At 46.8% G+C, this 23,234-nt stretch overlaps 3 protein-coding genes across 3 annotated transcripts; 1 reads left to right on the top strand and 2 right to left on the bottom strand.

Moving 5' to 3' along the window:
* Window positions 1-5,160: 5,160 nt before the first annotated feature.
* On the top strand, window positions 5,161-9,787 carry LOC109758817 (altered inheritance of mitochondria protein 32). Its single transcript, XM_020317682.4, has 5 exons — window positions 5,161-5,590; window positions 7,564-7,649; window positions 7,770-8,075; window positions 8,207-8,293; window positions 9,061-9,787. Exons 1-5 carry the CDS (start codon window positions 5,285-5,287, stop codon window positions 9,473-9,475), a joined length of 1,200 nt encoding a protein of 399 aa, XP_020173271.1. The 5' UTR covers window positions 5,161-5,284; the 3' UTR covers window positions 9,476-9,787.
* Window positions 9,788-10,608: 821 nt separating this feature from the next.
* LOC109758815 (26S rRNA (cytosine-C(5))-methyltransferase NOP2B) lies at window positions 10,609-16,081 on the bottom strand. The gene is made up of 17 exons (XM_020317680.4): window positions 15,610-16,081; window positions 15,254-15,417; window positions 15,085-15,148; window positions 14,599-14,732; window positions 14,329-14,412; window positions 14,123-14,197; window positions 13,968-14,039; window positions 13,803-13,876; window positions 13,554-13,606; window positions 13,322-13,431; window positions 12,953-13,021; window positions 12,785-12,859; window positions 12,218-12,310; window positions 12,068-12,147; window positions 11,892-11,991; window positions 10,962-11,629; window positions 10,609-10,875 (listed from the first exon to the last, which is right to left on the bottom strand). Exons 1-17 carry the CDS (start codon window positions 15,956-15,958, stop codon window positions 10,836-10,838), a joined length of 2,304 nt encoding a protein of 767 aa, XP_020173269.1. The 5' UTR covers window positions 15,959-16,081; the 3' UTR covers window positions 10,609-10,835.
* A 3,469-nt stretch (window positions 16,082-19,550) lies between these two features.
* LOC109758816 (nucleotide-sugar uncharacterized transporter 2-like) lies at window positions 19,551-22,464 on the bottom strand. Its single transcript, XM_020317681.4, has 7 exons — window positions 22,111-22,464; window positions 21,248-21,399; window positions 20,956-21,164; window positions 20,783-20,876; window positions 20,363-20,529; window positions 20,103-20,273; window positions 19,551-19,979 (listed from the first exon to the last, which is right to left on the bottom strand). Exons 1-7 carry the CDS (start codon window positions 22,244-22,246, stop codon window positions 19,709-19,711), a joined length of 1,200 nt encoding a protein of 399 aa, XP_020173270.1. The 5' UTR covers window positions 22,247-22,464; the 3' UTR covers window positions 19,551-19,708.
* Between the last annotated feature and the right edge of the window lie 770 nt (window positions 22,465-23,234).

Genomic DNA, 23,234 nt, shown 5'->3' with positions numbered 1-23,234 from the left:
CTGCCAGAAACCCTAATCAATTCGGTCTCACTGATGGGATCTCGGTCTCACCGAGATGGGCTTGCAAACTCTTTGTTGCCTATTGCAATAATTTCGGTCCCACCGAGATATGCAATCGGTCCCACCGAGTTTGCTTGGCCAACTCTCTGTTTCGCTTATTACCCAAATCGGTCCCACCGAGTTTGAGTAATCGGTCAAACCGAGATGAGGATTTACCCTAACCCTAGCACATCGGTCCCACCGAGTTGATCCATTCGGTCCCACCGAAACACCTAATGGTCACATTATGAACCAAATCGGTCTGACCGGGTTCTCTGAATCGGTCCCACCGAGTTTGGTGATTTGAGTGTAACGGTTAGATTTTGTGTGGAGGCTATATATACCCCTCCACCGACTCTTCATTCGTGAAGAGAGCCATCAGAACATGCCTACACTTCCAACACATATTTTCTATGAGAGAACCACCTACACTTGTGTTGAGGTCAAGATATCCCATTCCAACCACATAAATCTTGATCTCTAGCCTTCCCCAAGTTGCTTTCCACTCAAATCTTCTTTCCACCAAATCCAAATCCTGTGAGAGAGAGTTGAGTGTTGGGGAGACTATCATTTGAAGCACGAGAGCAAGGAGTTCATCATCAACACACCATTTGTTACTTCTTGGAGAGTGGTGTCTCCTAGATTGGCTAGGTGTCACTTGGGAGCCTCCGTCAAGATTGTGGAGTTGAACCAAGGAGTTTGTAAGGGCAAGGAGATCGCCTACATCGTGAAGATCTACCCTAGTGAGGCAAGTCCTTCGTGGGCGAGGGCCATGGTGGGATAGACAAGGTTGCTTCTTCGTGGACCCTTCGTGGGTGGAGCCCTCCGTGGACTCGCGCAACCGTTACCCTTCGTGGGTTGAAGTCTCCATCAACGTCGATGTACGATAGCACCACCTATCGGAACCACGGATAAAAAATCTCCGTGTCTCCAAATTGCGTTTGCACACTCCAATCCCTTCTCTTTACATTCTTGCAACTTGCATGCTTTACTTTCCGCTGCTCATATACTCTTGGCGTGCTTGCTTGATATGTATTGTGAATGTTTAAACTTGTGCCAAAACTCTACTTCAACCTAAAGTATTTAAAAACTGCAGCTTTTCTTGATTAGAGTCTATTCACCCCCCCCCCTATAGATGCCTCTTCTCGATCCTTTCACCTGGTATGGAGGCAGAGGGCACGCGTGAACTGGCTCATGTATGGGGACCGGAACACCCAGTATTTCCAGGCTTATGCGTCGGAAAGGAAGAAGAGGAACTGGATACACAAGTTGAGGAGAGATGATGGCACGGAGGTGGTTGGAGAGAAGGGCATCAAGGAACCAGTGACTAACTATTTTTCCAAGCTTTTTACTTCTGTGGCAGGTGCGGACGTGGGCAATATTCTGCAGCCTATAAACCCAAAGGTAACCAGCCAGATGAATGAGGAACTCACTACTGAATTCACCGCTGAGGATGTGAAAGCGACTCTTGACAGCATTGGTGATTTGAAGGCTCCCGGCATGGATGGGCTTCCAGCTATGTTTTATAAACATTATTGGCACTTAATTGGTGACTCTGTGGTAGATGAGGTGTTGCATGTGTTGCGAGGCGGCAGTATGCCTGAGGGATGGAATGACACTCTAGTAGGGCTAATCCCAAAGGTGCAGAATCCAGAAACTTTGAAGGATCTTCTCCCTATTAGCCTCTGCAACATTGTGTACAAGCTTGTATTCAAGGTGCTTGCCAACCGGCTGAAGAACATCCTTGGCGAGGTGATATCCCCAAATCAGAGTGCTTTCGTGCCCGGTCGACTGATCTCGGACAACATCATTCTTGTATATGAGATGACACATTTCCTAAAGAGGAAGAGGACTGAGAGGGTTAACTATGCATCATTGAAGCTGGATATGAGCAAAGCGTATGACCGTGTCGAATGAGGTTTCCTGGAGAAGGTGATGGTGCAGCTGGGTTTTGCATAAGAATTTGTGAGCCTCATCAGCAAGTGCATCCGCACAGTCAAGTTCCGTTTCAAGGTAAACGGGACGTGCACGGATCAGGTGTTATCGGGTCGTGGCCTACTCTAGGGGGACCCCATATCGCCCTACATGTTCCTCATCTGCGCTGAAGGACTATCGGCCATGCTCCAACACGCTGAAGAAATGGGTCAGTTAAGAGGGGTCCAAATCGCACCGACGGCACCCTCGATTAGTCACCTACTATTCACAGATGACTCCCTTCTGCTTATGGAGGCCACCCCAGAGAACATAGCGGTGGTGAATAACATTTTGAAGGTGTATGAACTTGGCTCGGGGCAGGTGATTAACAGGGATAAGTCGGCTGTCCTCTTCAGTAAAAACACTCCCAATTCGAGGAAACTGGAGCTTCTTGCTCTCCTTGGGTTGCGGTCCGAGAGCCTTCAGGGGAAGTACCTTGGCCTTCCTAGTTATGTTGGACAATCGCGTCAGAAGTGCTTTGAGTACCTAAGGGACAGGATTTGGGAAATTCTGAAGGGCTGGAAAATCAAGCTATTATCGAAGGCAGCGAAGGAAATCCTCGTCAAAGCGGTCATTCGGGCCATTCCCGCTTACGCCATGGCATGCTTTGATTTGACGAAGTCACTTGTGAGAGCATCAGCAAGATGGTGGCAAAATTCGGGTGGGTGAGCCAGGAAGATGATAAGAAACATCAGTGGGTCAGTTGGGAGCAAATGATGCTACCAAAGGAGCAAGGCGGCCTGGGCTTCAGAGAACCGCATGTGTTCAATGTGGCAATGTTGGCCCGGCAGGTTTGGAGGCTGCTGCAGGCGCCGGACTCTCTCTGCGCCCAAGTCCTGAGAGCTCGCTATTTCCCTAGTGGAGATGTTCTGACAGCAGAACCTCAGCCGGGGATGAGCTACGTGTGGCGGAGCATCCTGCAGGGTGTGGAGGTCGTCAGGGTTGGAATGATCTGGCGAATTGGCTCGGGCTCTCAGGTCCGGATCTGGGCGGACCGTAGATACCGTCAAACGATACTAGGAGACCGAGAACGCTATCGGGCAGGAGCCTGCTTACCACAGTGGATGAGCTGATTGACTCGACCACCAACAATTGGGATCCATAGCTTGTGCACCAGACCTTTGATGCGGCGGATGCAGCGACGATCCTGGCCATTCCTATCTGTGAGCAGTATGATGACTTTGTGGCTTGGCACTTTGACAATAAGGGCTTATTTTCGGTCCGATCGGCCTACAGAGTATATACCAATCTGTTCGCACACCAGCAAATTAGAAGCGGGGGAGAAAGCTCGGGCAGGTACCCGGATGAATGCATGTGGAAGGAGATTTGGAAGCTGGATTTCCCGGCCAAAGTGCAACACTTCATGTGGCGGCTTGCGCATGATAGTCATCCGACTCGGAGGAACGTGGAACGACTGGGAGTGCAGCTTGATAACAGGTGTGTGGTCTGTAAGCGTCTGCCGGAGGACGGGGGCCATCTCTACCTCCGTTGTAAGGAGGTTAAGAAGTGCTGGCGCTCATGCCAACTGGAGTGGACACGCCAGGCCCTGCTAGCTTGCTCGTCGGCGAAGGAGATGGTCAGGGCCATTCTAAAGCTCCCGTTGGTGTCCCGTATGCGCACGGTGTGCCTGCTGTGGTTGTGGTGGGCTGAAAGGAAGAAAGCAAATCATGGGAACAAGCGGCTCACGACCGAGGCTTTCGCAGGGCAGGTTGGGCACTTCACGATGGAGTGGTAGGAGTACCAGGGGCCGAAGCAAAAAAGTACGAGTCCCGTGCAAGCACAACAATGGCAGCCGCCCCCAATGGACTTTGTCAAGATGAACCTGGATGCCTCTTTCCATGCCAACTCTTCCCAGGGTGGTTGGGGTGCAATAGCCAGGGATTCTGACGGCGATGTCGCTGTGGCTGTGGCTAGGGCGTTGACAGGGCTGAGCTCTGCCCTTCACACGGAGGCTATGGCGCTTCTGAAGGCTATCGGAGTGGTTGTACAATCTGGCATGGGCAGGGTTATATTTGAAACAGACTGCCTGCAACTCCAACAAGCGCTGGTGTCAACCACCATGGATCGGGGCCAGCTGGGCATCCTCTTCCGGGAAGCAAGTACCAATTGAACCTGGAGTTCATAGAGTATAGAGTGGTGTACTGTCCTAGAGGTGGTAACAAACCAGCGCATGTGCTGGCCGCTCTTGATTGCCGGGGTTTCGCGAGTGCCCACATGGTCTGGGAATCGGAGCTCCCGCCTGATGTATCGCGTGTTGTGACCGCTGTCCTGAGTAATTGAAATGCAAGGTGTTCCAGGTCAAAAAAATAATAATATGGTTGACATGTTGTTCGATACGCGCCCGTGGAGTTATAGGGGCCGGGATTTGCGTATCGTGGATGGGTGTAGATTAGTCCTGGCCATGTGCAGCCCGGCCCGAACAGCCCCGCACGAAAAAACCCGACCCGGCTTGGCCTGATGCTGCTCCCAGGCCGAGCACGGGCGTAGATTTTGAGCCCGAAGGACGGGCCAGGCCCGGGCCCGTCATTTTCACAATTTCCTAAAGGGGCCCGGCCCGAGGCCCAAGGCCCGACGAGCTTTTACACGTGCGGGCTGGGATTGGGCCCAAAAACCAGGCCTAATGGCCGGGCCCAGGCATGGGTTTTTTGCGTCGCGCTTGGGTAGGCCCGGCCCGAAGCGTGGCCAGGTAGCGTAGATCTCTCAGCGCTGCATCGTAGCTTGTTGAAACGAGGATATAAAAATATTGGTAATTGCAATCACTTCGTGCTCACTTTCTCCTGATCGGTGTCTAACTCATTAAAATAACCTACAACCCCCCTCCCCCAAATGGCCAGATCTACAGCGTATTCGCTAAGAAAAACCAATTAAAACTGTCATCCTCGAAAGGAAACTAGCCTCGCTCGCTGACGGGTGGTGCCCCACTCACAAACACTAGTGGCGAGAAACAGCACTTGCAAGGTTTCCTTTCATAATTCAGGTGAAGACGGAAGTCCAGCTGTCTAGCTGACCGCTACCTCCCTCTAGCGTGGGTCCCACGGCATCAAGCAACGAAACCCAAACCTCACTGACAGCCGGGCCCACACAAAACGCTCGTCAGTGGGGCCTTCCTTTTTCCCCTCCCGCAAGAACAGCCCCAACCATAAAACCCGAGACGCTTTCCATTTCCCCCAAACTCTCCAAGCAATTTCCATTTCAGCCGCTCCTCCCTCCCCAGCACGCCCCAGGCCGTCGGCGACTGCTGCAGCACCGCCTCCTCCCCCTCCTCCTCCCCATGGCCGATCCCTCCCACTCCTCCCCCACCGCCGGGGACGCCATCCTTCCGCCGCAGGCCTCCGACGCGCCGGAGGCGCCCCTCCCCGCCGCGGCCGCCGATCTGGACAAGGAGTTCGGGTTCCAGCGCGAGGAGCTCCACACGGAGAAGCTCGCCGGGACGGTGGGCTTCCACGAGCGCCACGTGTTCCTCTGCTACAAGGGCCCCGAGGAGTGGCCGTCCCACCTCGAGGCCACCGAGTCCGACCGCCTCCCCCGCCTCCTCGCCGCCGCCATCAAGGCCCGCAAGCCCGACCTGAAGAAGAGCGTGAGCATCTCCTCTCCCTCTCCCTCCCCCTCTCGGTTCGCTTTTTGAGTGGCTGATTTGGTGCTGTGATGTGGTATCCGTATGCTTCTGGTATGCTAGTGTTGTTTTAGCATGGTTGTTCGCACTGGAAACTGTTTGCTGGTTGCTCCGAGCTTGGGATTTAGCTGATGACTAGTTTTCGACTTGCTCGAGTTACTGTACTATATTATGTAGTTCGATTTGGTTGTCTGCATATGGTGTGCTGGGTTCCTGCAGAGATCGCGACCCTTAAATGCTAATCAGTCGATCCGATTGTGTTGGGGGACGATGTAGTTCCTATTGCTTTTGCTTCAGTTTATTGTTTCTGAATTGGCCAGTAGAAGCTCGCTTAATTATGGTGGTCAGTGGTGTTGATATGCTTGCTATTTGGTGCCAGTTATCTCTGTAGATTGGTGTCTCTGTACTTAATTTTGTTCGCACTTTGTTTTGGTGCTTCTTCACGCAAGATCTGGTCGCTTGGTGCTCTCCTTTAAGGTTATTGTTGTTTCAACTTTCAACGGGACATGTAAATAGTGCTCTTGGGGTTTGAACTGGTGTCGAATCCCCACATTCTAGCGTGTATATATGGGCCATGCGTGTCGAATTTGCTCACATCCTGTTATTCTATCTTTGAAGGGGTGGGGGATGTCTGTTTGTAAATTTGTTCATGTTTAGATGTTTTTCTCATTATTTGATTATTGCGTCCTTTGCTATGTTATTTGCTTGCTGTCTGTATTGGTTAGAGTTTATAATGCGCCTTTGAACCTTTGAAATCATATGGTGGTATGCGCAGTAATGTTTCTATTCACCCTTTAGGACTAGGAGCTTACTCCTTTGTCTTCATCCACATAGTGCGGTACATGGGGTTGATATTATGAAACATTTAGCAGGTGATCTACAGAGTATATGCTAGGGGACATTGATTGTGTGATATATGGAGTTGTTACTAATAGAACCAGAAAAGTACTGTGGGTTCCTTCTGTTTTTGTATAGATGTCCTTGCATGATTGTTTGGTGCGTTTGAGTGCAGAAGATCCTCTGCCTTATTTCTCTGTGTGGGTCTTGGCCGTCTTGCTCCTTGGTAAAAGAGGATCTAAGCAACAGAAAAAGAATGCAGTTACCCCATATATTCCCTATGTTCACAAATATAAGATGTTCCAACTTTTTGTGAATCGGATGTATATAGACACGTTCTAGTGTGTTTGTTCACTCATTTAAGTCTGTATGTAGACCATATTGAAATATCCAAAACATCTTATATTTCTGAACGGAGGGAGTAATTATATTGGTTCATGGCAGCAAGGTTTTTGAGTCGCGACTTGGCGAGTCGCCGCGAGCCCTGCGGCTCAGCGTATAGTCGACGAAAGTCGCTGTATAGTCGCCATAAGTCGCTGTATAGTCGCGAGTCGCGCTGATTTTTGGAAAACGACTTGGCGATTAGTCGGCGACTATACAGCGACTAATCAGCGACTCAAAAACCATGCATGGCAGTTACAAAGTGAATGAAAAGCATGCCCAACTTCTAGAAAGTGTATGTTCCTCTGAGGGTACTGTCACTGTTGAGCATTTTGCATCTTCTGGCAATCTAGAGTGTTACTGCTCAGTGATATTAATCTTCCTAAGCTATGTCTTATGTTCTTTTCTTCATACTCACTTTGCTAGTTACTGCCTTGTGTTCTTTTCTTCATATTCACATCTAAATTCAAGCAAGTATTCTTTGATTGGCGTCATTATTATTAGTCTATTGTTGGAAGTTGTCTGATATTTTTTGTTAATTCATGTCGCTTTCCTGCCTTTTTTTATTAGTTTTGTGATGTGCATGTGTGTCTGAACTGATAGCAATGTGATTTGTGCTTACAGACAAGCCACCTTATAATGATTAGATAGATTAATAGACAAGACTTTCCCATGTGTTATTTTTTATTGCTAACGAGTGGTCTATTCTGCTTTCTCAGACCAAACTGACCATTTGTGAAGGAGAAGACGGCACTGAGTCATCTCTTGGAGACGTGTTGATCTTTCCTGATATGATCCGATACAGGTAGCTGAAAGCTGCAATGAAATAAACATTCAGTCGTTCCATCTCTACTAGTATTTATTAGGTAATGGAATACGCAAGTCAACTGATTGTTTTCTTCAATACGTGGTGTAATCTTTGCAGAGGGCTGACCCACTTTGATGTTGACAACTTTGTTGAAGAAGTACTCGTGAAAGATACTGAATGGCTTCCTGGATCTCCTGAGGCTATCAGAGGTTCCTATGTTTTTGTCTGCTGCCATGGAAGCAGGGATAAAAGGTGTGGTGTTTGCGGTCCTGCTTTGATTACAAGGTTCAAGGAAGAGATTGAAGCAGAAGGTCTTGATGGTCACGTGGCTGTTAGTGCATGCTCACATGTGGGAGGTCATAAGTATGCAGGAAATGTCATCATATTCAGTCCAGATGCTAAGGGAGAAGTGACTGGTAATTGGTATGTACCAGGAACTATCATAAAATCTACCTTCTTGTGCCCTAGGAATCTCAATACCTTCCTGTAGCGCCATCTGTTTTAATTTTACTTTGTCAAAACCCAGCCATTGCTTACTGTATTTGTAATTCTAGGTATGGTTATGTTGCCCCTGATGATGTGCCTGAGTTACTACACAAACAAATTGGGCAAAGAGGAGCGATTGTGAACCGTCTATGGAGGTATGCTTCCTCTTTTAATTAATCCATTCCATGTGTTGATTTTTACTGAAGAGGATATCTAGTTAGTGTTTCACCAATCATTTGTATCAGTGTTGTTGTGTCATGTCATTGAGTACCATCAGCATTTTCAGATCTGCGTCCTTTTCTCTTGCTATTCTATCTGGACTCGGGCGTGCTTATACATCATAAATTCTGAGCCTAAATCAATAATCTGATAATATTATAAAAACTGCCTGGTGTGTGTTCTAGTACTTGTATGCCTATAGCACTGGTTAATCTATTTCCAATGATTTGATACTTCAAGTAGCTTAATCTTGAGTTAAGGTAAGATACTGGGATGGAAGTCTGTCACTGATGCTTATTTTCTTGAGCATTATAGTAAAGTAAGACTACTATGACTATAAGCATCTAGACAGCATGTTGTAGGTTGTTTGTACTGCCTGTGTAGTTTTCGTCAATTATGTTTAAGCACTCATTTGTACGACTTATTCTGTTCGTGTGATGCCATGTGAGGATACTGTGTTGTACTTCCAAATGACCTTGATTTGTTTATTTGCGGTGACTTCAGAAATTGAAAAATGACCTTTCTGTGGGCAATCTCATTGCAAGGAAACCAATAATAAAGGATGCAATCTTGTTTTGCAAATGTTGTTTAAAGCCCTGATATGTCGTGTTCATGTCTCATTGAACCTTTGCCCTATGTTTGCTCCACAGCCAAATACCCCTCTTTCAAGTGTGATTCTTACACGTGCTATCCTGTTATACAGGGGTCAGTTGGGTATGTCTGAAGAGCAGCAGAAGCAAGCTCTGGAGCTTAGGCACATGACGAATGGCGTGGCTGGGCAAGAATCAAGCGCCAAAGAATCCCCTGAAGCAAATGGAACTGACGGGGCACCTGCAGGTGGATGCTGCCAGGGCAATGGAGGAGCACTTAGCTGCTGCCAAAGTGATCTGCCAGAAGGAAAACAGGATAAGAGCATTCCAGCTGAGCAGAACCGCAGGATCTCCAAGACAGAGAGTGTCAAAGAAAGTGTTGCCGCCAGCAAGGGTCGCATGAGGATTTGCCGGATGCCCACCTGGTTCGAGACCTGGGATAGGTCTGACACCTACACCACGCTTGCTGTTGTTGCAGCTGCTGCAACGGTGTTCGTCGCTTTCAGGGCCTACAAGACCATGAACTGAAGCCTGCGAAGCAATCCTCAAAACAATTCCAGGTTTTGTGCACCAAGGAGAGTCTACCTCAAGTAATATACTACTTGTCCATAGTGGTAATGCTAGAACTTAAAAAGTAGCTGATCTGGAGATGGCGACGAAAATCTGTTATGCGTAATGTCCTCATGCGAAACTCCTAGGTTTTGAAGTTTTTGACGCCTTGGCTATATGTGTTGTAGCAAGGCTATAGCCCTGGTGTTCTACATGACGATGTTATGCTCGGTTGGTTGGAATTTGGGATGTTCTGGAGCATGTGGGTTTTAAAGATGTGCATTTGAAAAATCGTGCATTTCTGGTATTTGCATTTTGGAAGCACAAAATCTCTCTGAAGCTGTATCTGCTACTTGCGGAATCAACTGCCCCATAAACTTCCTCTGCTAATTGTTGCATTTAGCACTCGATGTTATTTGATGTGCTTTCTGAGAGATACCTGGTGGCTGTTAAAAAACATTGCATGATCTGTCCAGAATCCATATTTGTGGATCTCTTGGCAAACACTAACATGACTAGCAATGGCATTGGTTCAAGACCCACCAATGGTCATTACAGATTGGGTCTAATCCTAAAGAACTCTAGTCATCCAGTTTTGGAAGCTGTTTGATTATGTTGCATCTAGAGGACCAAATTTGCGTCCGCCTTGGTCCACAGAAGCGTTAGGCTGGATCGTGTGTGCAGTACAAATCCTGATCTATGCCTCTTAGACAAGGGCATAGTGAAATGAGCAATCTCTTTTTACCTTCAGACCAGACGTTGTTGTCAGAAAGTATATGATTACAAGTTGTTGCTTACGCATGTATCACAGTTAAAATCTTCATTTTTGATACGTGCAAAAGAGACGAACACAGACGTTTCCAAATGTTAGAACAAGTGAAGAGCGTTGTAGGCGCCTCATCTATCTAAGCAAAAAACAACAGGAGCATTGCTCATGTATATCAATAGAACTTAAGCTACAGCCCACAAAGAACAATTCGGTCGAACACGGTGAAAGCCTTAGGTTGCCAATGCATCAATAGAACTTCAGCTACAGCCACACACAATGGTCCGATCAAACACGGTAGGTTGCCCAGAACAACATTTGACGACTTCACTGAGAAAAACTAGAATAGACTGGTCAAAATCTCTAAACACAGAAAATAAAATGTCAGTGATTAGATTACACAATCACATCCAGCGTACAACAAAATTTCGCTTCACCACAAACTTGTATCGTAGACCAAAATTGAGTGTACAGTCGTTCCTTTTACATTTCTTCATACATAGCACATCAATGTTTCACTTTAAATCTCCTCTTCTAAGGCTAATTAATGTGGCTCTCTTGAACCACCAATTTTCAAACCTTCGTCCTCTTCTCAGACTTCTGTTTTGCCTCCCTGTCAATAGTAAAATAGTTGATTATAAGAATAATCAAACAAAGCAAGAGGAAAAACGGACAATAGGACAAAGATAAGCGCCTCACCAGTCCCGCCTCAGCTTGAATTGCCATTTCCTTTTCCTCTTCTTGCTTCCTTCCTTGGACACCGGTTTCTTCTCTTTGGTCCCTGAGGTGCTCTTGGAACCAGACTTCTTAATTTTATCAGACACATGCTTCTTTTTGTGGCTGGTCTGGTCTGTTTGTTCCTCGGCCACATCTTTCTTCTCTCCATTTATTCCAGCACTTTTAGGTCCATTACTTCTCTTCACACCCTTGTGGCTTTTGACCTCCTCTGTTTGCTCACTGGGTGTTTCTTTCTCATCTACATCCATTCCAGCATTTTTAGGGCCTTTACTTTTCTTGGAACCCTTCTGAGTCTTGACATGCTCTGTTTGTTCATCGTGTGTTTCTTTCTTATCTCCGTTCATTTCAGCACTTTTAGGGCCACTACTTTTCTTCACGCCTTTGTTGCTCTTGAGGTGCTTTGCTGGTCTTTCAGGTGCCTGGCTCTGGTCCCCCTCCCCTTCAGGGATGCTTGCTTGTTCATTTTTCTTCTTTCCCTGTTTATGATTCTTCGACTTAGTGGATTGCCCATCGGGAACATCTTTCTCATCTTCCTCATCATGGTTTGGATCAACAACGCCCTCCGCTGCTTCTTCGGGCTCTTTAGATGACTCGGACGAGGCTGGAATTGTGTTGCTCATCTTCTTCAGCTGTATGAAATGAAATACCCTATCAGATTTTATTTTATATTTTGCAGTTTTACTTTTATAGAATCAACTATACGTGATAACTTAAATACATTCTAAACAGTCCAATGTGTAAATGAGATCATCAAACTATTTGCCAACAGAAGTTAGATTTTCACATAAAATTCATGCTCTGAAAGATAAGACACCTCAAGAAGCTAACATGTGATCATATGGTTCAGTCATCGTCACTCCTGGTAAATAATCCAAACATCATAAAATGTACCTTGGCTACGAAGAAGCCATCCATGTTGTTGACATGAGGATAAAACCTCCTTGTTTTGTCTAAAGACGTATGGAAGCGATGCTCCCGGAACCGGATGAATCTGTATGATAAACAGGGAAACATAAGTAAAGTACCAGATCTTAAAAGAGGAGAAGGGGGGAGTAAGATTAACATACCCTGGGCGTCCAAAATCTAATCCACAAGGAACAACCTTTACATCTCTCTTTTTAAGGGCATAGTCGATGACTGCTTCATTCTACACAAAGGGGGAGGGTTCAGTTACTGAAGTTCAATCATTATCCAGCAAACAAGAAAAATGTACTTACTTCTGGAATCATCATCGAACAAGTAGAGTAAACAATGTAACCACCAGTTTTGGAGTTGGCGTCAACCAAATCAATAGCAGCCAGAAGCAATTGCTGCAAAACAAGTTTATCAGTTTCTTGGAGTTGGTATGCTAAAAATAAGGTAATTGAGGCTCTTACTGGGAATATAGTTTAACCATACTATATCATGAGCCTAAGAACTTCTAATGGAAACCGTAAAGTTGAAAGGTTTAAATTATAATCAGAGATAACTTTGAAAATACTCCCTCCGTAAAGAAATATAAGAGCGTTTAGATCTAAACACTCTTATATTTCTTTACGGAGGGAGTAATAGCTAAGCAGATATAACATAACAATATATGATACTTACTTACACGACATCTTTACAAGAGATAAGAGACACAGCGATACTAATTGCTTCAAAACCAACTAAAAAATAAATTCATGTGGAGGTGAGCAGATTTAATTTGGAGAATTACTGGGTTAATAACTGTCGTTAATTTTAAAATGGGAATGGGTTTGAATTGGAGAACGTGTATTTATTTGAGAATTGTGAATAAAATGCACCTTTTGTATGAAAGCACAATTCCTGATGTCATCGATGTCCTTAGATGTTTTTATTTGTGCATCCTTCCAAACGGTCTGCAGAAACAGAGTGAGATTGACTATCAGATGAAATAGCCAAGACGATTTAAAATAAGTACAGAAGAATAATATGAATTGGATTATACTAACTCCGGTGCCTGTGCAGGGCGCATCCAACAGTACTCTGTCAACTGAGTTCATTCCAAGTACTTTGGGGAGCTGAAATAAATTGGATCATAAAAAAATTGATGTTAATTGAGACACGATGCAATAAACTGAAGTGTCTGACAATTACTAGGATTCTAAATTCATTTTCTTATGATTGAAATAGACCAGATAATATTAGCTTTGCATTGAAATGCCTTCATACTAAAAGTTCTCTACAAAGCATTATGTTATATTGGTAATGATTTATTATGCTAACTTGTTGCATACAATTAGTTGACTATCCTTTGGTGCTTTGGCCTAAAAAATGCTCTGTGCCCCTGAGAACATACAGTGGTCGTATTTTCTGCTTACCTCTTTACCGTCATAATTACAAACTATGGTATTTGTCACACCCAGGCGATGTATGTTGCCCAACAGTCCATGCAACCTTTTCTCGTTAAGCTCATTTGCATAGATTATTCCTGTAAGACAGAAAGAAAAATACAGGATAATTATATCATTCAACAGCTACTAAAAAGAAACAACAGGTACTTTGAAGGAAGGACCACATAGTCAAAAGGCAAAACAGGCATAATGAACTAACCAGTATTTTTCATCAGAGCTCCAATGTATGTGGTCTTGCCACCTGGGGCAGCTCTGGAACCAAGAAGAAAATCAGCTTCTATAGTTGGAAGTACTGACATGAATAATTCGTTAAAGGTCAATATCAAATGCAGAAGCAAGCATGTGACACAATAGGATAGCATATGAAGGCTTACATACATGCAAACAGTTATAAACTAGTTCAAATGAATTATTGCAAAAGGATTATGAGAGTGGGGGGAAATCTTACGCCATATCAACTATTCGCTCCTTCTCCTGTGGAGCAAGAGCCATCACTGGCAAAAAGGAACTCGCGCCTTGTTTCTGTAATCACAGTATTAAAAGATAAGATGAATTGCCGGTAGATGGATAGTGAGAAAAACAATTTAACAAATAATAGGGGAGAGAAAGATACCATGTAATGTCCTGCCATATATTCAACAGTGGCGCCAGACGAAACAGTGGAGTCGTACACAACTAATCCTACCTGAAATTGTCCAAACCACAAGACTTGCTTTAATATTCCATACTATTTAGTTGTAAAAGAAAATAGGTTGAAAGAAAGCAAACCTTTGACCATTTTCCAATCGGATCCAGATTAAACCCTCTAGGAATAAGAGCAGCAGCAAGATCCCTCCTACGGGTCTGCAAACCCACAAAGATAAGAGAGAGACATACTTAATGAAGCAGTGATAAATCTACAGTCAGAGACTAACAGCTATAGAATCTTTGGCGACATACACATACATCAAGAAATTGAGCTAATATGTTATTACCTTTAGTGTATTTGTACGCAAGCACTCAGGGGGTCTTTTTTCAAATGATTCAAGTAGCTCAACAACCTCAACAGCTGGGAACATCTGCACAAATGTAGCACACAGAATGTTCACAACAACGGCAGCTAAATCATTATAAAAATTAATAATCGTGCCAGACAGACAATTTGCAACTACTAATCTCAGACAGCTGGATCACCACAACTCAAACTGAAAGAAATACTGGTAGTGGATATATCAGACAATCACTGGATGGGATAGGCAGCTTACCTCAACAAATGCTTCAATGAGAAATTCATTGTATCCATAGTACGCCATCACGTCCGTCTTGAACTGATCGACATAATCTTTTCTGGCAACATTTTCTTGCCTCAGCTTGCTAAAGTTTGAGAGTACCCGTACAACTAGACAGGAAACCAACAAATAGACAGAGAAACCAAGCTCAGAAAGGTTAATAGATTGAAGTGGATCAAACACAGAAAATCAATTCAATGTATACTGAATGGTATATCCTGATCATAGCAATCTGCTAAGGGAAAAAAATAGAAAATCAGTAGATTGCATATGGTGTCTCTGCACCCCTCTTGTTACAATCTGACTCTGCAATTACAGTTTATACGAGCCATAAGGAATGCACCTCAATTACAAAAGCAGGAATCATTTTTTGCGCCAACACCATTTCAGCTTTATCTATCTACCTATCTTTGAAGGAAGTTCTGAACTTCAATAAATACAAGATATTGGATATAAACTTACTTTCTGAGATCCTCCTTTTAAGATTTGGCAGGTTAGGTGGTCCAAGTGCCTCTTCTTCCAACTCCTGCAGATTTTAAATTAAACCATGGTAAGTCCATGCAACCTACAATGTGCAGTACACAAACAATACTGAGAAAGAACAAATGCAAACAGAAGAAGGAAAAGCAACCTCCTTGGTGGGCAACCGGAATTCATCAGATTCTGATCTTATGTTGAGTGCAAGGTCCGCAGCTGCATCTTCTTCAGCCTGCTCCTTCTGTCGATCAAGAGCTGCTGACTTTGCCTCGAGGTCATCAGACCCATCTGATTCCTCTCCAGAGTCGCCCCCCTCGTCTAAGAAACACAACAAAGCCCATCAACTTCGATTCCCGGGATAGGAAACACAGCACTAATTTGCACAGCCGTGCATTGAACTAGCAGTCATGAACTCTACAGTGAATGGCTTGATGGAGAAAACTGAAGCTGCTGAAGCTAATTCAGCTCAATACTAGTACGCTTCTAATCGTAAAGCAATCGAAGAGTTACCACTGTCGTCATCACTGCCGGCAAGGAAGTCTCCGGCGAGGGGGTCGTCGTCCTCTTCTTCTTCGTCGTCGTCGTCGTCCTCCTCCTCCTCGCTGCTACCGGCGTCCGAGCCAGAGAGCTCCTCGGCGTCGGAGCCGGAGGGGGCCTCGACGTCTGAATCCTCCTCCTCCTCCTCCTCGTGGAGCGGCTGCTGCTCCGCCTCGGAGTCGTCGTCGGAGGAGGGCTCGGGAAGCTTCTGCTTCTTCGGAGCCGCCCTCTTGGCCGTCCTCGAGGGGACCTTGACCACCTTCTTCGCCGCGGGCGGCGCGGGAGGCGCCGCCGGCCTGCGCTGCGCGACCTTCCTGGCCATGGGTGGGGGGGACAGGAGGGACGGTAGGGGGTGGCTGGCGAATGGTGGGGAGCAGAAACCTAAAACCCTAGAGCGAGAGAAGAGACGCTGGTTTTAACACGGGCCTGGCCGTGGGCGCTGCCCGGTTACCGGTTAGGCAGGCTTGAGATAACAGGCCGGTCAGACAGGCCTTGCAAAGGCCGCACTTCTCTCTACAGCGCGATGGTACTGGGCCAGTCCCAGCATCACGACCAGAGCCGCGCGTCTCCTTCTGGATGGCGACACTTTATTTTCTTTTTCTCGATATATATATCTCTAGTGTAAAAAACACGGATGTTTTAAAAGAAATGTTCATGAAATATAAAATGCGTTAGTGAAATTTATTAAAAAATCATGCAATTAAAAAATGTGCATACCACGTTAAAAAATGTAAATACAGTGTAAAAAAAAGTTCACGCAATTTTTAGAAAATGCTAATGTAATTAAAAACAGTTTTTGCATTTAGAAAATGTTAGTGCGTTTCAAAAAAATGTTCGTGATATTTTAAAAATATATTTATACAGTGTAAAAGAAAGTTTACATAATTCAAGAAAATGGTTTCACACCATTCAAAATAAATATGTGTGAAAATTTAAGAATGTTCATACAATTTTACTCTTTTAAATTTTGGTCATTTCTAGCCGATCCCCTAAACTTAGCGGAGTAAAAAGCATATTATCAAATTCATTGGTAAAAGTTACCGGGGGTGTTTGTATGCAAGTTATTGGGTATGCGGGATATATATTACCATACTATTTACACGTAAGTTAGCCAGGGTATGTATTTCAATAACTTTTTTCCCCGGATCAAAAAGTTACCAAGGTGTTTGTATGTAACTTATCGGGTATGCGGTGTTTATATTACCATATTATTTACATAAATTATTCGTCGGGTCAAGTATCGATGTTTGTACATAATTTATCAACTCTGTGAAGCATAAATTACCATGATATACGCATAAGTTAGAGAGGTTATTCCCCGCAAAAAAAAGAGTTAGCGAGGTTATGCTTTTCAACAACTCTTTCCCCGAGTCAGAGTTACCACGGGATTGGCGTAAGTTATCAGTTGTGTGTTACGTATATTACCACACTATTTATCCAAAAAATGACGGCGGATATGTTTTCAACAACTCTTTTTTCTGGGTCAAAATCGTTCGAAGTTATTAATGTTTGTACATAATTTATCAAGTCTGTGAGGCATAAATTACCATGATATACGCATAAGTTAGCAAGGTTATTCCCCCAAAAAAAGATTAGCGAGTTATGCTTTTCAGCAACTCTTTCCTCAAGTCAAAGTTACCATGGAATTTATGTGTAAGCTATCATGTGTGCGTACGTACATTACCACACTATTTATCCAAAAAAATGACAGTGGATATGTTTTCAACAACTCTTTTTTCTGGGGTCAAAATTGTTACCACGGCAATTGTCAACAATTTTTTCTGGGGGCCAAAATAATCCTCATTACCTACTGTTCTTTTTACCACCCACAAACTGCTCAACACGAGCATGTCAAATAAAACCAGAGATACAAATAAATTGGGCATAACTAGGGATGGATCGCTGGTGGCCTGGGCTATGATACGTAGCACTAGCCACTTGGTACCAGTGAGTTTCATGTTGTAGTATCAGCGCTTGATTTTTTATCAGGCAGACAAGCACCAGGCTTCACCTGGTCTGTAGCCATTGTTGCTGCTCGCGGCGGAGCTTCACCGTGAATTACCAGGCTTCCCCTTGGCGTCTTGGGGATGCGCGGAGGTGCGGATGAGCACATGCATGGTGCAGCGGGGCGTGGCCTTGCGTGCCTACTGTGTGTGCACCGGCCGAGCTCCCATGCTCGAGCTCAAGCTCATGCATGGCGGCCTGCGCTCGGGTGCATACGACCAGGGTGAGCGGGAGGAGGAACTGCGATTCTCACCGAGCGGGAGGAGGAATGCGAGATCGACTTGGACAGAGGCAGACGCAGAAGTCGGTGAGGAGACACTGATTACCGGAAACGGCTCAGTCGAGGAGAAAACGACGATGGCATGGTCAGTCCCAAGCTCCTGTGGACGGGCTGTTGCGCAGGAGGACGGCGGACGTCGTAGCGGAGCCCGTCGACGAGGTGGAGGAAGAAAAGGACCACATCGGCGGAGCGAAATTAGCCCCGCGGGTCAAAGTCCAGGCCACTCACGCCCGCAGTCGAGCAAAAGCCCCCGCGCATATCGCCAACAGCCGCACGATCCCGATCGAAGCACCCCGAGGTCGTGCGGTAGTTTCGCAATCTGCCACACGGTTGCCACATACATATTTCGTTCAATTGATACCTTCTCTAAGTCTTTAGGGAAAATTTCTGGTGATACAAAGACTTAGATGCTCCCATGATACGAGCTTTCACAATTCGTTGGATCATATATCCAATGATTGCAGGCCAAGCTCCTGCAAAATCACAAAAAGGCCCTAAAATTTGAGAATTACTCATAGGTACAACATCTTGTCAGTTGAGCGTTGGATCGGATGCGATCGATTCATAGAAGCTCGTATCATGGGAGCATCTAAGGCTCTGTATCACCAGAAATTTCCCCTATGTCTTTATTGCCAACATTGTTGTTTTTCTCTATTGGCTTCTTGAGCTTGCACCCTTAGTTCTTCTCCACCTCCACACAATTGGACATTGCGTCTTCTCTAGTCTCAACTCTAGCAAGTAGTGCATGAACATCTAGCAATTTTCTCTCTAACAATAGATCAATGTAGTCTTCTTTCCAATACTAAAATTTGCATCCTTCATACATACAATTTAGAGCAAACAATAGGTTCCAACTGCGAGATATTCAAAGAAAGACGTAAAAATAGCCACTCACCTCGTCCCTTTTGCACTTGAAGAACACCCATCCGAGATGTTTCGGCGTGCTCAAAACTTGATGCAGCACCAGACACGGGCAGTGGTCACACTTAATGTCCGGCAGCGATGAGCCGACGAGACGCTGGGCTAGTGCTGAGCCCGGCCGACAGCCGGTCGTGGTTGTGTCGGTGGTCAGCCGACGAGTGAGATCCGAGCACCGAGAGGAGGATGACATACCGAGATGCGGTGCACAGTGGTTGAGGGGGTTGCGCGGTTCAGTCCCCAACGAATCCATCCAAAACACGATGGCATCAGAGGTCGGGCTGCGTCGAATCCGGCACCGACGGCGAGGGCCGTATATCTGTCGATTTAAGCATCGACGGCGGCGGGAGAGGACCAAATTGGGATGGGGAGGAGCGCGGCGAGTCCTATGAAGGGTCAACAGTGGAGCATGGTGACCGACGTAGGCAAGAAGGGAGGCGCCGGAGTAGATGCAACACGGGGGTGGGGGGGTGACCGAGGGGAGAGGGGGCATTTTTTATTGGGGAGGATGGGCGGCTGAGCAAATATAGGAGTCCGTAATGCTGAGGAGTATTATTTTTTCTTCTCTAACTATTATACAAGTTTGGCTTGGTGCCGGTTAGAGGAATAAACTAAAAAAATTACTCCTCTAACCATTATTTTTTCGGGATCGTCTAGAGTTGCACTAAGAAATCTTTAAGTGTAAAATCATTGAGAAGTCACCTGGCAAAGGGAAAAGGAATAATAATAATATAAGAATCTAAAATCACAAGTTCTTCCCCCCGCAAAAAAAAAAATCACAAGTTCTTCTATGTACAACAGATGCAGTGAGAGTCTACCGGTTTACAACACAACCGACCACCAAAGTCACCTAAAGCCAAAACTCCCAACTCACACGGAGTCCTCGTAGTCCGAGCTGCCTCCATCGCCGGCGGGCTTGCCCAAGAAGGAGTTTGATCTCGACGGCGGCTTCTTTCCGCTGGCCACCGCCGCCTCCTTCTTGAGGCCCAGGTAGGTGTAGAAGGACATGCCGCCGAGGGCCACGACGGCGCCGCAGATGCTGGTGACCCCGGGGTCCGAGCGGAAGATGAGGTAGCCTGAGAGCATGATGACGATGGTCTTGAACTGCCCCAGCACCACGTGCGACAGCGCCGAGGTCGCGCTGCATGCATGCCACAAGCAAATCAACACGGAGTCAATCAGCAGCAAGTTCATCTTACCTACCCATTTTGAAATCTCACAAGGAAGAATGTTCTTGTGAAGAAGAGAGGAACCACGGTCTCACCCAAGTGCCAAGGCGCCGGACCACTGGAGGAGGAAGCCGAACAGAGCAGAGATGACAATGGCGCAGCTGTTTCTGAAATTCCAGTTGAACAGCAGCAGGCCCGGCGGATCCAGCAGAGGCATCAGCGCCAGCAGGAAGAATATGGTGACGGGGGTCGTCTTCCACATCAGCCTGGTTGATCGAACAATCTGCGTTACTTAACCGAAAAACAATGCGGCGACTCGCCTCCTGCGGATTGAAATGCAGAACTTGGAACTTACGCGAGGGCGGTCCAGTTTCCGGTCTGCTGCAGATTCGACCACAGGATCTTGTTTACCGCGCTAGGGACGATCCAGGCCAGTGCCACGCAGGCGCCGAAGAAGTTGAACTCTAGGTCTGTGACTGTGGCCACGGCCACTCCGATTGACACCGTCGCCAGTGTGATAACCTGTGTAAATGTTGAAGTAGGATTTCCAGTTAAAACTGAATAAATTTGACAGCATAACAGGTTTGCACTATCGACAACAAACAAACACATGCACACATATGGCATGGATGGTAGTCTGGTAGAGAGACAACAAAACATGTATTTGCAGCACAATTTGTTGGGTTTTCTTCCTCTGAAGAAATATGACAACAGTTTCGTTCAAAGTACAGAAAAGTCATGCGCAACTCATCAGTAACAATGGAGGTAAACCTACCTTCTGACAGGAAACCTTCTTGTGAAAAAGCATGAACTCCGCCGCGACGATCGTCGGAGTCACGGCAATCTTAGCCATTTGGTAGAAACCTACACTGAATGGCAAAGATACTGAGAAACACATGGAGCAACATCACTGAACATTATATAAATGAAAAACAGAATCCGGTTTACCTATTGTGTTTCAAGCTCACGTTCGCAAGCCCGGTGGAGAGAGACATCACGGCGCCCAGAGCGAACAGAGAGGAGAAGGGCGTCGACTTGGAAGGCGGCGCAACCGGCAGCAGGGACAGCGCCTTGAGGATCGCCATGAGAACCAGCGCGACCGCGTAGTGGATCAGCGACAGCGCGATCGGGTACTTGAACCCGACACTCCCCATCACCTACAACAAGACAATTGATCCATGAGTGAATGAAATCTTGCTACTAACTCGTGGACTTGATGAAGGCGGGCATATGTACATACCATTTTGTTGGCCACGATGATCCCAACGGCGACGGCGAAGTTGAAGGTGAGCGCGACGGACGGGCCGCAGAACCGCTGCTGCTGGCGCTTGGCCCCCTCCGAGCTGTGCATCTCGTTGTACAGGGAGCTCCGCAGCTCCTCCAGCGCCCGACCTGTATATATGCAGGACGAAGGGGCGACATTAAGTCAGTGGATGTCAACTAGATCAAGTTTTTCACAGGTTGATTTTCAGAGCAACTCCACAGGATTTCGTGAGAGATTGAGTGCAGCAGGAGCATGTGCAGATAGTGGGGCGCCATGGCGGACACGAACCATGGCGAGATCACATCTATTTTGTGTCATTCCGTACGCCGTGGAACCCATTGGGGAGGAATGCTACTATGCTAGGGCTAAAGAACACAATAGTAATACACGAAGCTAGCTACGCAGAGTAATGGCAACACGGATGAAATTAACTTGATAATCTCACTGATGCAGAGATTGCTAAGTAAAGATTTCAGAGGTACGTGAAGAAGGGGATAAGAAAGCGTCACACTTTGGCGATGATGCCCTGGAGCCCCGCACCGGAAAAGGATCCAAAGGGAGCAGGCATGCCGAGCAACAAGCAGCCAGCAACGGCCTTGCCGTTCCCAGGGAAATGGCGCCCAACAACCCGCGAAAGGGCGCAGCTATCGTGCCGCTTCCCCCGCACCAAAATCTGCCGAAATTTCGCAACAAAATGGGAGCAGTTCTCCTCGGCCTGGAGAATCTCCCTGACCTGACTTCTGGACCAACAAAGTTGGCACCAACAGAACAGAAGAGCAACCGCGCATGCAGGAAGGGGGGAGGATTGACCGGCGGAGGAAGAGGGCGACGGTACCGACCGGTCTCGCCGGCGTCGCTGTCCTTGCGCTTGATGAAGCGCCGGCCGCCGCCGGCCAGGACGGCCTCCCAGACGCCCATGGCCGTGACGGCGGCCACCTCCGACGCGTCGACCCGCCACCACCGCAGCTTCATCATGCCGCTCTCGCTCGCTCGCTCGCTCGCTCACTCCAGGGCAAGGCGAGGAGGCAGAGGAATTAACGACGACAAGGGCAGCATGGATTCAATGAGTGGCCGGTGGGCGGTGCTTGCGGTGCCGGGCTATTTCGGGGCCGACGCTCGTTTTAGGAGGGCGGACACGGGCGGGAGGGAGGGTACCACTGCGGGGCAGGCAGCGGCCTAGGCGAAATGCGGGAATGGCAAACAGTGGTGGTGGTGGTGGCCGCCTGGCCGGTGGCTGGTGGTGAGTGGCGATGAATTGAAGCTGGCGCGAGCCGCGAGTGGGAGAGAGGACGGGGGCGATCGAGTTAGTGGTGGCGTCGTCGTGGGCATACCTACGTACGTACTGCGTACGTGTCGCCTGCTCGTGCTGCCGCTTTCCGGGAGCAGTTTTTGGGCTCGTTTCAGAGTGAGATTGTTTTGGAAGATCGCCGGAGCTGTTGGGTTGTTCTGTTAAGATAGCATTTAATTTTGTACCGGAGATTAACCTTTTGCCGGGATAGACCCTGTGGAAAAAGACCTTTTTGGTGCAGTATGCACGACGGTGAGGTAACTACTAACTGCACCCGATGCTTGCACGTACTGCGCCACGTTCATCTGCCGTCCGTCCGCGAGAAGTGATGGATGGAGAAGCCTACCTCTCTGCCCTAGCCGTAGGAAACGTTTTACTTTTTGCGAAAAAGGATCCGGGTCTATTAGAAAAAATCATCAGAAATACAAAGCATCCTTAGACCACTGAACGACTGCAACCGCCAATGTCCGCCATCCAATGGCGGAGACTGCTTGGGGCATGAGCCCAATTCCCTTTTGTTTAATGTAGCAAACACTATAGCTATAATGCTAGTATAGTGAACAAAGGCAGCCTAGGGCGGTTCCCTTTTGTTTAATGTAGCGAACATTATAGCTATAGTGCTAGTATAGTGAACAAAGGTGGCATGGGGCGGCCGAGGGCATTTGCAGCGTCGAC

This window comes from Aegilops tauschii, chromosome 6 (assembly GCF_002575655.3).
Source record: "Aegilops tauschii subsp. strangulata cultivar AL8/78 chromosome 6, Aet v6.0, whole genome shotgun sequence".
NCBI lineage: Eukaryota > Viridiplantae > Streptophyta > Magnoliopsida > Poales > Poaceae > Aegilops > Aegilops tauschii.
This window is presented reverse-complemented; position numbering and strand designations above follow the sequence as displayed.